Genomic DNA, 16,806 nt, shown 5'->3' on the forward strand with positions numbered 1-16,806 from the left:
CTAGTGCTCAAGAGGGATTTGTTCCTTTAATTAGAATCGTTCTTTATTTAATGCATACAGGACTCCGCTCCATAGCTTAGAAGGCAATTCTCTAGTCTTTGTTCTTCCGGAAGCTTTGTATGGCGGAGCTGCTCAGTGAGTTGTGCCCCTGGTCTTTTCACTGGCCACTTTTCTGGACAAACAGCGATGTGTCTGGCCTTAGGTGCATGTGGTACTCTTTATTAGAAGAGCGCCTTCGGTCATGAAAGAATGCAGAAAGGGGTGGAAGTTTGCAGAAAGGAAAACAGAAAAGACGGGAGATTTTAAAAGAAAAGTCTTGACTTTAAGGCCCCATGAATAAGTTTTGTGTGCTGAAGGCTACTATACAAAGAAATGCCATTAATAATGCCTTTAACCTTTGTCATTTCAAACAAGATATAACAGCTTGTTGCCTGGACAGAGAACTGACAAAATAAAATATGTCTGTCTGCTGAGTCTTGCTCAAACAGAAGAGGGGATAGATGCTTACCTTGCACCATATGAAGTCTTCCCGAATAAAATTAATAGATTGCAAGGGAGTTTGTCACAGCCTTTCCACATCATACTGAGAAACACATGGGCAGTTTGTTGTTGTGGTTGTGGTTGTTATATTTTGCCTAAATATATATTATGCATGTTGTTTCTCTGAGTTAATTCATTTGAGCATGCTTATCCCCCCCCCCCCGGCCTCGATTGTTGCCTGCTTGTGTGAGGGCTTCAGTGCAAGCCTAGACATGGGAGTTGTGCCACTGCAAACCTTTGCAAAGTGTATTGAACCATCATCCTCTGAACCCATGCAGCCCACACACAACCATCTTGCATCTGGATTGGGAGAGGGGGGAAGCCTCTGGGTGTGGGAATTGGCTAGGATGATTCTGGTGAGGTCCGAAAGTTACTCCAGTGGGAAATGCAGCTCTTTGCCCTGCCATAGTGGATTCAGTGATAGGGGGTTGGTTGCGTTTCATAGATACCAAATGGATACTACCTTTGACAAGCAACATGTCTAGCAACGTGCGTGTAGACATGTGACATTTAGATTGGATTCCACTTATTGGGAGTAGAACCCAGACTGATGCTTTTGGATCCATTTCAAGCAGGTATTTGGTCTGGTTTGGGCACTGAGAGCACCTTAGTTCCCCTGTGTGGTGGCCTGTGTCAGATGTCTCCTGTTGACACTCCTTGACCTCTCAATAGCTTTTGATACCATCAGTCATTGTATCTATCTAGAGCAGGGGTCCCCAAACTGAGGCCCGGGGGCCAGATGCGGCCCAAACGCCTTCTAAATCCGGCCTGCGGACGGTCCAGGAATCAGCATGGTTTTACATGAGTAGAATGTGTCCTTTTATTTAAAATGCATCTCTGGGTTATTTGTGGGGCATAGGAATTGGTTTATATTTTTTTTCAAAATATAGTCCAGCCCCCCCCCCCACAAGGTCTGAGGGACAGTGGACTGGCCCCCTGCTGAAAAAGTTTGCTGACCCCTGGTCTAGAGCAACTTTCTGAGTTGGGAGCAGGAGCCCTGGGCAAGATAAAGTGAATAACTAATAGTAGTAATAATAATAATAAATAATAATAATACAAGGGACGTTCATGAAAGATTTCCCCTGACGTACTCTCCATGGACTGAGACAAACGAAACTGGGCACAGTTATTATTCTTTCTCTACATAGCTACCAGCAAGAGTCAAACACTTCTTCCAGCGCTCTATGCAGCTGTGGAGACCTCGTCTGTAGAAGTGGGCAGGTTGCGTCAGAAGCCACGACTTGACCTCAGAAATCGGCATTTCATTGTCTGGAAAAAGCTTTCCCTTCAAAAATAACTTCATTTTAATATTTTTTTTGAAAAGTTGTCTATCATATGTTATCCTAGTAAATCACGTCAGGATTTCTTTTATGTGAAATGATACATCAATTGAATAAAGATAATCTCATCTTTCTGGCTCCTTTCTCACATCGGATGCTGGAAGATGGTACGAGGGATGTCACTTCTGACAGTGCTTTTGTTTTGCCTCTTGTTTCATGCCACATTTTTTTCCACACCTTGGAATATCTCTCTCACCCCCTCTTTTTCTTTTGCTGCAGTGCCCGTGGCAGACATAAAAGCAGTTGTGACAGGGAAGGACTGCCCTCACATGAAGGAGAAAGGAGCAAAACAAAACAAGGTATCATTTTAAATAAAATGCAACGACTTCTTAGCTAGAAAACTTAACATTTGACAGAATAGCACATTTGTTAATTCTACTTCAGCGAATTTGTGAAATTCGTTTTGAGGTTTTTATTTTTAACTTGTTCCATGACAGAGGTTTGAGGCAGGAAGCTATACTTAAAAAAAACAAAACCCTATGAATCCAACAGAATAACATCTTTATATAAGTAGAAATCACAGTATTATTAAAACCATTCTATGAATGCCCAATTTAAGCCAAGTGAAATGGAAGAGCCCTGAAGCTCAGCTTTTAACAAGCCCCAAGAAGGAGAGCAATTCCATGGCTGTGAGGCAGTTCCTGGACAGACGGTGTTTTAAGTGCCCTGGATGCTAAACTGGAATTGTCAAGAGAACGCTGGTCTGGGAGACTCTCTCTCCTCCCCTGGCAGCCACCATGTTTTCCTATTCTGGTCATACACACAGATAGACACTCGAAGCACGCAAGAGCTCAAGAGCAGCTTTCACTGTGGGCAAACGGGAGGGTTGCCCTTCTAGGTGATGGGGAGAAGGAAAACCCAGATGTAACAAAAAACAAGGGCTGGCATTTTGATGACGGCGACATAGTGTGAGCCCTGCATAAAAGCTGTGTGCGCAAGCTTCTGAGGTTGCACAATAAACCCGTGTCTAGAAGCACCTTGAGTACCGTATTTTTCGCTCCATAAGAGGCACTTTTTTCCTCCTAAAAAGTAAGGGGAAATATCTGTGCATCTTATGGAGTGAATGGTGGTCCCTGGAGCTGAATTGCCCAGGGGCCAAAAGCAGATTGTGCTTTTTATTTTACAAAGAGAAAAGGGAGTGTTGATCAGCAAGAGATAGGGAGAGAGATAAGAGTCCTGGCTTCCTTTCAGCCCCGCCCTCCTTTGTTGAATGTGCTGCAGAGGGAGGTTGTTTGTTTCCCCAGCGACATGTGACTGGTTGATTAGATTATCTGTCTGGAAACAGTAGAAACGGCTCCCTTTCCTTAAGATTTTTCAGAAATGTGAGTTAAACCCCATAAAAATGGGGCTTTTCCTCTTTGCTTTTCCCCCTTTGCAAAAAAAGCTGCAAAACCTTTAGCTGATCCTCAAAAAAAACAAAAAAACAGGGCTTTTCCCTTTGCAAAAAAGCTACAAAACTTTTAGCTGATCCTCAAAAAAAAAGACCTTTTGCCTTTGTAAAAACAGCTGCAAAACTTTTAGCTGATCCTCAAAAAAGCCAGGGCTTTTCCCTCTGCAAAAAAGCTGCAAAACTTTTAGCTGATCCTCAAAAAAAAACAAAAACAAAAAACAGGGCTTTTAGAGGAGGAAAACCAGAAAAATATATTTTTTTCTTGTTTCCTCCTCTAAAAATGAGGTGCGCCCTATGGTCCGGTGCGTCCTATGGAGCGAAAAATACGGTATGTAAGGGGAGCTGGTTCCCTCCACGGGTGTGAATGGAGGAGCCGTTCCAGTTGCAGGTTGCTCTGGAAAGAGGTGGCTGGATGGAGTGACAGTCTCTTCTTTCTATGTGCAAAGTACTTGGGCTCACATTCCCCCAAGTTTCACAACGGATTAGAACTTCCAAAGGATATTTTCATCCTTCTGCCCTTCATTATGCATAGCAACTGCTCTGGTGTTTATGCATTGGCAGAGCAGAAGTGACAGAATGCTGCTGCCGCAAGCAAAGAATAGATTTGGCAGAATGTCCTTACCGGTGGTTTCATCATCTCTCCCTTTGCCAGCATACAGCTTCCATCCTTCCAGAGGGATCGCTTAGCAATAAATAAGCACAATGTTGTTTGGGTACTCGATGTCAAGGGTAGCTGGAATAGCTTGATGGGACACAATCTAATTCACTCGTTTTTCTGTCTGCCAGTCTTCGAAATTGGCTTTAATTCTAACTGGTCCCACTGTAAATGTCATTTTCGTTATTTTCTTGTACTATCTGAATACGTTGTGTGCAAAACAACAACAACAACAAACCACAGAACAAAAAGCAACCCTGGTATTGCTTTAATAAGCCTTTAAATCAGGGGTGTCCAAGGGAATCTTGACTACAGGTAATAAGAATTATTATTATTATTATTATTATTATTATTATTATTATTATTATTATTATTATTATTATTTTATCCTGCCTTTTTCCCTGACAGGGATTCAAGGCAGATTATATCTAAAATAGAAGCAACTGAAAACATAGGTGGGGTGGAATATACCCTTCATATTGAATATGTTTATTATGTACAGATTTTATAGTTTATTTGGTACATTTACTCTGCTTAGAAGTCATTTTGACATGTTGGTGGTATATAAAACACAGCAGCATTTTGAACTCGGATGATATTGTATGCATTTTGCCTAATATGCTTTCCTATAAAAATGTGATTACAGCAAATGGGACAGGAAAGCAACAGGTGACTCTCAACTTACGCTGGGCTTACGATCCAGGGATAGCACATACAGCCAAAATTGTGTACAGTATAGGCAAAATAGATTGGGTTTAATAGCGGGTGGGATTGCCTAAGTCTTTTTCCCCAGACGCCTGCCCCTATTTATTTATTTCTTTGTGTCAGGCAACACACTAGTTGCTAGTTAGCCGTACTGAAAAAGCAGGGGCCTAACATCCCCCTATAGTTTTGGTCCTGGTATTTTACCAAATGCACTAAAATTTCCAGAATTAGAGCAGTCTCCCCTGGTTAGGTACTACTGTGGATGCCTCTAATCTTCAGGTGTTAGCCGTTCTACATGTTTTAAGCAGCTTTTTCTGATGCTTAAGCTACAGATGACTCAGTTTTTCTACTTCTTGTTTTTAATTTCATATTGATCAGATGTTATAACAAAGCATTAACTAAAATGCCAAGTTATAACCTGTGGGAATAATTGTGCTCTTGTAGGCCGTCAGCTACAAAAGTGCTTAATCCTATAATCTTGTAGTCAGAATGGTTTTCCTGTGATGACCACTAGTTTTCAGGAACTCCTTTAATTTTAAAACTTTTTCTGCAATGATGCACAAATAATGTGTGAGAGGAGAGCTGAACTTTGCCTTAGCTCTGAGCAGGTTGATAATTGAGTGCATCTAGAAATGCTCTAGTTATATGACAACTTCACAACAAAACAGTTGTTTTTTCTCTCTCTGGTTTTTGCCAGGACTCGCAAGGCTATGTGTCTCCATCCACTTATATCTGCTATGCACCAAGTACTTAAGAAACTGCTGTTTTTGTTGTCTTTTAACTCCCCTGTTTTATCAGAGGTCAAGTAGAACAATAAATTAGCCATTTTTTATTCAAATGAATATTGTAAGGTCATATAATTTCCTGCAGGATTTCATAGCAGAAACCAGGGCAGCCTTGCAAATAAGACTATAAACACCCTTGTAGAAACATTAAGACTAACAGATTTATTGGAGCATAAGCTTTCATGGACTGGAATCGGCCGAGATGAATCTGATAAAGTGCACTGTAGTCTATGAAAAATTATCTTCTAATATCCCTATATACATGAAAATACATTGCTATCATCAGAGGCGGCTGAGGAATAGAAGAGGGAGAAGTTTGAGTCCAGCGAGAAGGGAGAGCCACTGAAAGGGGACGAAGTGGGTGTTTTAAAAACCAGCAGAAGTTTTAGTAAAGCAGGCAGGAAGGGGCACAGAGGGAGATTGTGGTTTTAAACAACAGAGGTTTGAATAAAAAGCAGGGGCGGAAAAAACCTGGCAGGAAAAAATGTAGAAAATTAAAACAATTGCAGAGGTTTAAGCAAAACGATGCAAAAATGGGGGGGGGTATTAAAATGGCATTGGGCTTGGGGAGCAGGAGGAACAGCAGGAGAAAGCTGCCAGCGGCCTTTGTGAGAGAGTTTGGGTACGGAAGAGGGGATTGGAAGAGGCCATGGATATGTTCAGAGGGGTTTGGAGAGGCATCACAGGAGGTGGGAATGTGGAAGAGGCAGTTGGGATAGGGTGGTCCCTCACCAGTAAGTTCAGCCCTTTTTAAAATGTGTTTTTCATGGTTTTCCAATTGGCTTTACGCAATTTTGCTGATATGTGTGGTGGCCGGGAACGCCAAGGCTTCCTGCTTCTCATTCACATGGTGCTGTGCTCAGTAATTCGCCATGCAGTGGGACAGACGCCTTTACACCAGTCTTGCTTCAGCTTACTGGGGAAGGGCAGCTTAAGGAGAGAGGTGAGGTCGGTGGTTAATGGGTGCACTGGGAGGAGCGCCTGGTGGTTTCTGCCTGTGCGTTGAACCTCGCTGACACCCTGTGTCACCCCAGCCTTGTCCAGGCAGGCTGCCCTGTCCAACCATTACTGGTTACACTATGAATTACCACAGTGTGTGAACAAAGCCTAGAAAACTTGTTAAAATCATATTAGGCCCCCTTTCAGGTAAATATTTCATTGTCTCTTCTCAGGAGGTGCTTGAACTTGCTTTCTCCATCTTGTACGATTCCAATGGACAACTAAATTTCATTGCTCCTGACAAGCATGAGGTAAATCGAGTGTGTTTCTATTTGTGTATTAAAAAGAAAAAGAGGGATAATTACCTTGTTGAATTACTTGAACAGTTTCAAGAATTCCTGAAGAACCAGCTAAGACTATATTGTGGTTTTTCCACAGATCTCAGAGATGCTCTTTAGCTGATCATGGGTACTTTGGTTATAGCTAATCCTTGTATTGTGCTAAGACAAACTTGTTCCAAGCAAAAATGTTCCCAAAAGGTCCACAAAGCAGCTGTCTCTGGCAGCCTGCGCATTCACACTAAACCGTGATTTGCCCAAACCAGGCACTGTCTACCTTCCTAAAGGCAGGTTGCGAAGAGATTGAGGGCTCACCTCTTCTCACCAACCTGCTGTGCTCATGTCCAGCCTCACTTACCATCTTGGCTGCCACTGAGTGTCCTGATTTATTATTTCCATTCCTCGGTTTGGTCCCAGACTTGGCTGAAGAAAGAGAAGAAACAGTGTAGCACCTGGTCAGTTTGAACTGCTGTTTGTTTGATATAGCGCTTTTTGAGATCCTCTGCGTGAAAATGTAAATATAACTGGAAGCCACGTTCAGGGAAGTGCAGAGGCAAAATCAAAGGGGGCTTTTGGACTATTCTTTGTTGAGGTGGATTCCACAATCCTTCACCCGCAGCACCTCTTTTTATTTGACACCCCCCCATGCTATTTACAGTGAATTTCAGCCAAAGACTTTCAATAGCTCTTCTTTAACTACAGTCTGGATGATTTCTTCTAAAATAATGTGTACAGAGCACATTCTGTTTGGCTTTGTCCTCTTTCATCCCTTGTCATGTCCATATAACGATTTTTTCATCCCCCCCACCCACCCACCCTGGTGCTGCACACAGTGAGCTCTAGCTATTTTTAAGCTCAGCCTTATTTTGTAACACACGGTCAGCTAAATTTAAACTCCATCTTTCGGCATGGAATCTAAAAGAATCCTTTATATGATAAAAAAAACACTGCTATGGCTCATTTAATTTTCCACTTGTAAACTAGGACACAGGCCAGTATGATTGAAATCTTTATTTTTAGGCAGCTCCATTCAAGCACTTTTGTTCACAGTTGCATAAACGGTTTTTAGTAAGAAATTCAAGTGGCTGTTGGAATAGGATTTGATGGTTGTTCATGAAATCCCCTAGGACTGCTGCTGATTTAAAACAGTTGTTTAGCCCATGTTTATCTGGAACTGTCAGCTTCAGGGTGATGCTGCAGTTTTCCATTATTATTTTTAAAGGAGGGGAAACGTTTGTTTCGTATTCACAGCTGAACCCAGCATCCAGAGTGTAGCTTTTAAATATCCAGCAACACTGACGTAATTCTTATTCTTAAAACAACCAGGGCAATGCAAGACCTCACAATTCCCAAAATAGAGCCAATGACATAATTTACAGACTTTATATTGGTATCATGTATTACTAATTATACGGTTTTGCATCTACTTTCCATTTGCGTTCATCATTTTTCATCATTTTTCATAGTATGGATGGATAAATAAATAAATACACACACACCCAAATGAAGAAACAGTGCACCAGTTTTGATGTGGTTTTGACTCTCGGAAGGTCGGCGGTTCGAATCCCCACGGCGGGTTGAGCTCCCGTTGCTCGGTCCCTGCTCCTGCCAACCTAGAAGTTCGAAAGCACGTCACAGTGCAAGTAGATAAATAGATACTGCTCCGGTGGGAAGGTAAACGGCATTTCCGTGTGCTGCTCTGGTTCGCCAGAAGCAGCTTAGTCATGCTGGCCACATGACCCGGAAAAACTGTCTGCGGACAAACGCCGGCTCCCTCAGCCAGTAAAGCAAGATGAGCGCCACAACCCCAGAGTCGTTCATGACTGGACTTAACTGTCAGGGGTCCTTTACTTCTTCTTCTTCTTTTTTGGGATGAAGTAGCACATCGGGCTTCTGCTTAAATATGATGAGCCCTCCCAGGTTAGTTGCCCCAGATTTATTTTGATGAACAAGTGAATCCAAAATTAAAGCTAGTTATGCAATAAGAAAAGAGGCTCTGGATGATAATAATAATAATAATAATAATAATAATAATAATAATAATAATAATAATAATAATAAATATATGTCAAGTCAATTCTTCCACAAAAGAAAGGAAGTGAAGTGGCCAACGTGGGATGGTTAGACCACAGCATGTCTTCCCTGCCAGAGGTTGGATGCAGAGGGTTTTTTGCATCTTCCCTACAAGAAGTTAGTCCCAGGAGGTGACTTAACATCCCCAGAATTATTTCACTGCCGTTCTGATCTATTGAGAACTTTGGACGTTTCCTACTTTTGAATCTTCCACTGTCATGTCTTTGATGGAAAGTGGCGCATTTCCCCCATATTGAGAATGATGTATGAGCTCCAGGTAGAAATACAGTTCACATGCATCTATGCCACAGCTGAAATGTGTGAGGTGCTGTCTTAGACATTTACCCTAGAAACACAAGTCACCCCTCCCTTCTTCCCTGCTTTGGTGTAACATCTGAAGCTGCCCTGAGAAAAGTAACTTGGCTAAGATAGTATTTTTATCTTAGGTGGTGTTGGGGGATGAGTGTTCAGACCCCTGGACACTCACTTGTGGGGTGCCTCAGGGTTCCATCCTCTCCCCCATGTTTTATTTTTTTCTCTTTGTATAGCATTTATTTGAATAGCCAACCACTGGTGCCCACCCTATCCCCCAACAGGAGGAGGAAGAAAAGGAGCATTTTAGGGATCCTTTTCTGCATTCATGTCACCATCATCTGATTCTGCCCCAATCTGAATGATATTTGTAGACACCACCACAATTTCATCTCAGCACTGTAATTTAATACTAAGACACTGTTAGGAGTAGAAAACAAAAACTTTCAAACATCATAGCCAACCAGGCCACGTTTGCCTATGATTTCGCCAATGTAAAACCACATTAGCACTTCAGTAGCCACCAAGCCGTTCCTCAGAGCTTCCTTGACAGTGAGTTGTTTGATGCGGCCAGACTGCATGCTCTTCAGCAATCCTTTCATGCCATCAATGGCCTTAGGAATTTCAGCAGGAGTTGGGGGAACCAATTCAACTTTAGCATAGTACCAAAAAGTGTCCAGGCGAGGCTTTGAACAAGTGATAGCAGCAGAGACAAGCTTGGGCCCTTGGGTGGTGATGGCTGTCACCAGCTTCTGCACAGCCTGCGCCATCCTGAGAGTGAGCAGCAGACGGAGAAAGACCGGAGGGGAATCTCCCCCATGCTTTTTAACATCTACATGAAGCCGCTGGGAGAGATCATCGGGGTTTGGGCTGGGTGTTCACACATATGTGAATGATACCCAGCTCTTGCTTAAACTGGAATCGGTGAGGGAGGTGAACGTCCTTGTGTGAGTGTCTGGAGACAGTTGGAGGATGGATTGTGCCTGATGGATTGAGGCTGAATCCTGACACGACAGAAGTACTGTTTGGGGGGGCAGGGGGTGGTGAGGGACTCCCTGGTCCTGAATGGGATAAGTGTGCCCCTAAAGGACCAGGTGCACAGCCTGGGAGTCATTTTGGACTCACTGCTGTTTCTGGAGGCACAGGTCAATTCTATGTCCAGGGCAGCTGTCTTCCAGCTGTATCTGGTACCCCAGCCCGAGACCTTGCCTGTGCACTGTTTCGACAGAGCGGGACATGCTTGGACTACTGTAATGCGCTCTACGTGGCGCTACCTTTGAAGGCAACTCAGAAACTACAACTAATCCAGAACATAGGCTGCCAGACTGATGACTGGGAGTGGCTGCCAGGACCCTATAACCCTGGTCCTAAAAGGATCTACATTGGCTCCCAGTATGCTTCCGAGCACAATTCAGTGTGTTGGTAAGGAACTTTAAAATCCGAAACGGTTGTGGCCCTGTATACCTGAATGTCTCAGACACTGAGGTCCAGCTCCAAGGGCCTTCTGGCAGTTCCCTCACTGCAAGAAGTGAAGTTACAGGAAACCAGGCAGAGGGCCTTCTCGGTAGTGGTGCCTGCCTTGTGCCCTTCGATCATATGTCAAGGAGGTAAACAACTACACAGCTTTCTGAAGACACCTGAAGGCAGCTTTGTATTGGGAAGTTTTTTATGTTTTATGTTTTGCTGTGTTTTTATTATGTTGGAAGCTACCCAGAGAGGCTGGGGCAAACCAGTCAGATGGCAATGGCATATGTAATTAATAATAATAATTATCATCATCGTCGTCATCATCATCCTTTCTCTTATAGGCCCAGACTGCCAAAATGTTTACAACACAGAGCTTCTGCTGTTTATTTATACATTCTGACTGCAGTGAATATGGCATGCTTTTGCAGACTGATGCATTTATGCAAGGCAGATTAATGCTGCTCTTTCCTCCCTTTCCCTTCTAGTACTGTGTGTGGACAGATGGCCTAAATGCCCTTCTTGGAAAGGATATGATGAGTGAACTGACACGTAATGACTTGGACACTCTGCTCAGTATGGAGATAAAGCTGCGCCTCCTGGATCTGGAAAACATACAGATCCCAGATGCCCCACCTCCCATTCCAAAGGAACCAAGCAACTATGACTTTGTATATGACTGCAACTAAGGCTACTCACGCTGCTGAGACTTGCAATTTAAACTGGAAGTGCTATAACTGGAGAGTTGTTTGGTTTTTCTAAAGAAGAGAACAAGATATGCACATTGGACTTCATTTGGGGGGGGGATGCAAAACATTTATTTCCCCTTGCTTTCCACCCTTCCCTTTGGCACCGTCCTCCCCGCTGCTAATGAAAAACACTGCTTGCATTAACTTCTCCTCACCACTGGGCAAGATCTGATGAACATTCCAACCTGAAAGGCGAACCAAGAGGAACTTCCTTGTTTTTTGAAATGCTGGGATACACATTCCAAACAAAAGGACGATGTGGCCAAAACGCACAACCCCCAGACTACATCCAGCATTGCAGGTGCTTTAACTGGAAGCAGAGAAGAGGAAAGTCTTCTGCAAGTGGAGGATGCCAAGAGGTCTCTTTTCATGGTCAGCTAAAGAGCTGGAAAACAATGAAAACAAAGATGATTCACTGCTTTCAGCTTCTACACCATTTGTCATGTCCCACCCTTAACACCAGCACCCACCCCATCTGTGCTACATCACGTAACTCTTTCTTAAGACGAAGAGTCTACAGGTCTTTGCTGGAAACATTTCTAACCTAATATCTCCCCCACGTGATTTCCACACTTTCAATGAAGCCACTTACTGTTCTATGTTCCTATTGTGTACTTATATATCACAAAAAAGGTGGGGGTCTTTTGTCCAGAGTGGGATTGTGGTTATTTTGTGTGCAAATGCGGCAGACGCCATAGATACCGAAAAGTGCTATGTATTCAGGTTTCCGTATAGACACGTGATTTCCAAGGGATTTGGTTTTGTACAAAACATCAGAGCAATTGTTTTTGCCAAATATATATTTAATTAAGAACAAAATAGTATTGTGTGTACTTTTTCCAAAAATTACCTGTGTGTTAATTTCTGTTTGGTACCTGGAACATTTGCCCTTGGAGATAAAATATGCACCAACATTCCCATCAGAATTGCTGTTGAATAAAATTGGACTTGTGCTGATTCTTGGAATCCTGTCTTTATTCTAAGATTCTTGTACATTCATTCTCATTTCTGACTATTCTGCTCCTTATGGGTGGAAGGCAGGACAAGTGTGAGTTGGGTAGAAAATGTTACAACTGGCTTGAAAGAAATAGCTATAGTCTCCACGACCGTTAGCTGTAGAATAGTTGAGACGGAAAGGGACCGTCAGGACATCCAGACCTCAAAACTGGATTATGTAGCTGCCAGCCCCATACAGAGGAACCCACGTAATCCAGACAAGCAAAGTAGTTGCCCCATCTGGCGCTAGCAGGTCTATAGCTGGTCTATACGTATGAAAGTATACCAAGGCTGGGGAACCTTTTTTTAATGTGAAAAAGCATTCCCTCAATAGTGATTTCTCAGGGGGAGATGGTACCCCTGAGTCACTCCATTTCTGCCTCTGCCACTACCTTCTGTCTTCCCCCATTGGCACAATTAGTCTTTGGGAGGAAGCTCCCATTGTCCCCAATAGGAGGCTTTCTTCAAAGCCCAATTGCCGCGCAGGGTGGGGGAGTTTCATCGAAATTGCAGCATGGTGGGAAGGGAGGATTAACCATGCACACACAGCAATAAGACTTGGGGAAAAGCTCTCATTGTCACCTATTAAAGGATGGTAGCCGTGTTGGTCTGCCGTAGTTGAAACAAAATTTAAAAATTCCTTCCAGTAGCACCTTAAACAGCTCACCCACAGTAATACAACAACCAGACTTAATATGGACGCTGGTACCGGAGCCTGCAATAAACCCAGATGCCAACTTTGCTGCCACATACACTCGGACAACACCATTACTGGCCCAACAACATCAAACATACCATCTCAGGACTATTTAATTGCTCATCTAACGTTGTGTATGCCATCAAATGCCAACAGTGCCCTTCAGCTGGTATCTGAAGAAGTGTGCATGCACACAAAAACTCATACCAACAACACACTTAGTTGGTTTCTAAGGTGCAACTGGAAGGATTTTTTTTTTTATTTTGTTTCGACTAAGAAAAGGAGTCATTCAGCTATGCCCAAGCATAAAGGTAAGTTGAGAAATGGCCTGGGAATATTCTAAAGGGGATTTTGCTGAATATAATTCCATTTCCATGGCATCCAACACCTCCCTGTTGGGTCTGTTCTGTGTTACTTTGGTTTCCTTTTTTTTTTTTTTTTGAGCCAATGTATTACTTTAGTATTATTGCTGGGTACATAATGTTGCACTGCTGGCTGCCTTTTGTTTTATCAGCTTTGTTCTGTACTGTTGTTTGCTCAATGATTCTACTGGTTGTATTGTAAGCTGCTGTGAGGGGTGTGTGTGTGTGTGTTTCAAGAAAAACAGGCGAAAATTTGTTGAATAAAACCTACACATTCCCGAACCTCAATATCTTTTTAAAAAAGGAAATAGATTGCTGCGTAAATACAGACACCTGTATGTTCAGAAAACTAGAAAGCAGTAACACATCCCTGGTGTACAGTCCATTTTTAACTTTCAAAGCATTATATTTTATTCATACTTGAATAGGCACATCTGATAAAAATGAGCATCAAAGCCTGGTGTAAGTAATCTGGGACTAACTTTAGCAGTTCTTAGGTGTTTAGTGTACCAGGTTCACCGTGTGTGCTAGATGACAACACTTATCGCCAACCTTTGTCAAGCGAATGTCAGTGTGCAGAGATTCTCCTCTCCTCTCCTGACAAGTGCTCCTTGCATGTAGTCAGGCTGTGTGTGTTGTTTTGTGTTTTAAGAGGACAGAGAGCTGGGCTTTGGTTTTGCCACAGTGTCAGATTGTACCAGATCTAATCTTTTGACATACGGACTTCTTTTAGCATACTGGGGTGAGGTGAGCTGAGATGAATTTTGCTTCCAAAAGCTTCAGGGGTTGGAAGCAGAGCTGTGTACATCCCTCCACGGGCTGGATTCAGTTGCTGAGATGAAAAGGAATTGTTCTAGCAAACGAATACGGAATTACATTCTGAAATTTTAATGCAGCTAATACATTTTTTTCTCCCTTGGAGGTGATTGGTATACCCTACAGAATGATCAAACAGATGTGGAAGAGCACAATGAATGGAAATGAATGATTCATGGCAGATTTCTGGATATCAAGTGACTACCACATCACGAAATTGAATGTTTTCTGTGGCATGTCACCTGCCTACTGAGAGCAGGGGGGACTGGAGGCTTCTCTGTTCCCGTACTTTACCTGATGAGCAATCAGGTTGTCTTATGTGTAATATTGCACTAGGACGAAAGATTTATATATAAAATAGGCACTACAGCTTATTGTTCATGGTTTTATTATCTCTAGGGAATACCAGGAACTAAACAATAGAATACTCTACTGCTTTAAACCCTCTCTGATGCATTTATCTTGACCGTGGCAGTAAACAATTCCAGGTAGGTGACGCCATGCACATGCCCAAAACTCTCCGCAAAAAGGGGATCATTTCACAAGCAAGCCCAGCAGTCAACTCTCACAACTGAGAAGGTCACAAGGCCCCATTCCTGCATGCCATCCTAGAAGCAGTACCAATAAGGCCATAAAGTCTGAGACCAATAAACTACAAATATCTGGATGCAGGTAAGAAAGGCTGGACTGAAAACCCAACCACATGGGTCTGTCTAAGGCAGGACAGATAGAAGTCTAGCTACCTGCTTCTGTATGATTCTAATTGAAATTCATTCTCCTTCAGGCTATGCTTAGCACCCCACAGGCCTTCAACCTGGCTGGGTTAGGACAGGCTGTTAAGACTCGGGGAAACTAGAAAAACCTTTCATGAGATTACGATGTGCTAAAAAGCCTTGAAAATGCCAGAGGTTCTGTATGTGCATTGTTGCCGGAAAGCCACAGCGCTGTCAGGATCTGGACAAAAAGGAGAAAGGATTGGTAGGGAAGCCACCCGGGTGCTTTTTCATGGTACCCGGAACCCCATATCTCAGTTCCACAATTAAATTTCAGGTTCTTTGTATGTAATTGGGGCTTTATGCAAAACATGGGAGGGGGTCATAGATCGGCTCCCCCCCCCCATGCACACACATGAGCAAGAATCAAGCAAGAGCTGCTTGCGTTTTCCCCTCACTTATACTCATGGAATAAATGCATAAGATCCCTCTTCTCATTAAATCCAGACATGTGTAGAGATTGCACACAAGTAATCTTCTTTCACCATTTTCAGTCGAATAACCAAAAAAATAATAATAATTTAAAATTTCCGGGGCCAGTCCAGGGCATTTTGCTGCCTGATGTAAAAGAGAGGATGCCCACATTCCAACATGTTTAATCTAACCAGACTGGTCCATGACTCTTTCTTCAACGCTGGTGAGTGGACAGCAAGCTCTCTTTGGGACATCTTCTTTGGCGATCACTCGTAGCCGAGTAAGATTGTCTTCCATGAACATGGTTTTAACAGTGAGTCCGTAGGTGACTGTGGAGGCCAATTCTGGATCCACACGTCCTTCCATAGTGGGGACATAGGTTTCCGGACGGGAGTCGATCACGGTGAGGGTTTGCCAAGCATGCCTTCCTCTTAGCACGTTTCCCCCTTGCGTCCTGAGTTCGAATGTCTTCAAAACTCATGACACCATTGTTCTCCAATTGGAGCGCTCACAGGCCAGTGTTTCCCAGTTGTTGGTGTTTATACTACCATTTATTTATTTTTTTAGATTTGCCATCAGAGAGTCTTTAAACCTCTTTGGGACATAGGGCAGCGCTCAAAGCCCATACAGGGCTATTCTCCAACACTGCCCTACCATTCCCTGCTTCCTGGCACCTGCTGCCAGGTGAAAGCAGGTTCTCCACTGCTGAGCTTTGGCCCTTCTCCAAAGCACCCTGGGGACTCACGACGTTCCTTCCCTCAACAGCAGCACAGAGGGATTCATTCAGGGATAACGGAGTCTTCCAAGACCTTTATCGAAGACCTGAAGCATACCACCTTGATGGAGGCCCACCTTGTAGTGAATTCTGATTTCATGGAGCCACCACCGAGAAAGCCCTTTTCTATATGCTCTCCAATTTAAGTAAACTTGGTGTGGGCAAGTGAGAAAAGCCTCCACAACTGATCTTCATGTGCAGGCAGGTTGGTACATCAGTGCAAGAACTGGGGGAATCCCTTAAAGCAGTGGTTCCCACTTAGGGGTTCTGGGTATCCCTGAGGGTCCGTGGCCCCACCCCTTGCCTCCCCTGCATGATACCGAAGTGCCACTGTACCCAAAGTCCTTTGCTTATGAGGGGCTACCCCACTTTTTTCCCTTCAAAAAATTGTTTTGCAGAGGTAACCACCAGAGAGTTATCCAAATTTTCAGAAGTAGGGGGTCCATGGCTTGGCTTTTGAAAAAGAGGAGGTCCTCAGTAATTAGCTAATTGGGAACAAGTGCCTTCAAGAAATCCTTTGGCTATAGCCTTTTAAATTGGGGCTGGTGTGTTGTTTCTGTTTGTTCCTAGGGTGGGTATTTTTGTGTTTTCATATTATGGAGCCCCCTGAGCTCCTCAGGTGAACAGCGCTACAGTAATAACATTATTATTATTATTATTATTATTGTTGTTGTTGTTGTTGT

The 16,806-nt window shown here is 43.3% G+C and overlaps 2 protein-coding genes across 4 annotated transcripts in view; one reads left to right on the forward strand and one right to left on the reverse strand.

The window, feature by feature from the left end:
- The window catches only part of ELMO1 (engulfment and cell motility 1), a 296,344-nt gene extending 284,096 nt beyond the window's left edge, over positions 1 to 12,248 (forward strand). For all 3 annotated transcript variants that reach the window (XM_033165673.1, XM_033165674.1, XM_033165676.1), the window contains 3 exons: positions 2,100 to 2,179; positions 6,588 to 6,665; positions 11,030 to 12,248. In XM_033165673.1, coding sequence (XP_033021564.1) covers positions 2,100 to 2,179; positions 6,588 to 6,665; positions 11,030 to 11,230 — 359 coding nt within the window. In that variant the 3' untranslated portion in view covers positions 11,231 to 12,248. The remainder of the gene's footprint in view (positions 1 to 2,099; positions 2,180 to 6,587; positions 6,666 to 11,029) is intronic.
- LOC117055814 (ATP synthase subunit g, mitochondrial-like) lies at positions 9,464 to 9,847 on the reverse strand. The gene has a single exon (XM_033165677.1). It carries the CDS (start codon positions 9,845 to 9,847, stop codon positions 9,524 to 9,526), a length of 324 nt encoding a protein of 107 aa, XP_033021568.1. The 3' UTR covers positions 9,464 to 9,523.
- Positions 12,249 to 16,806: the final 4,558 nt, after the last annotated feature.

The sequence above is a fragment of the Lacerta agilis genome, chromosome 12, assembly GCF_009819535.1.
Source record: "Lacerta agilis isolate rLacAgi1 chromosome 12, rLacAgi1.pri, whole genome shotgun sequence".
Classification (NCBI taxonomy): domain Eukaryota; kingdom Metazoa; phylum Chordata; class Lepidosauria; order Squamata; family Lacertidae; genus Lacerta; species Lacerta agilis.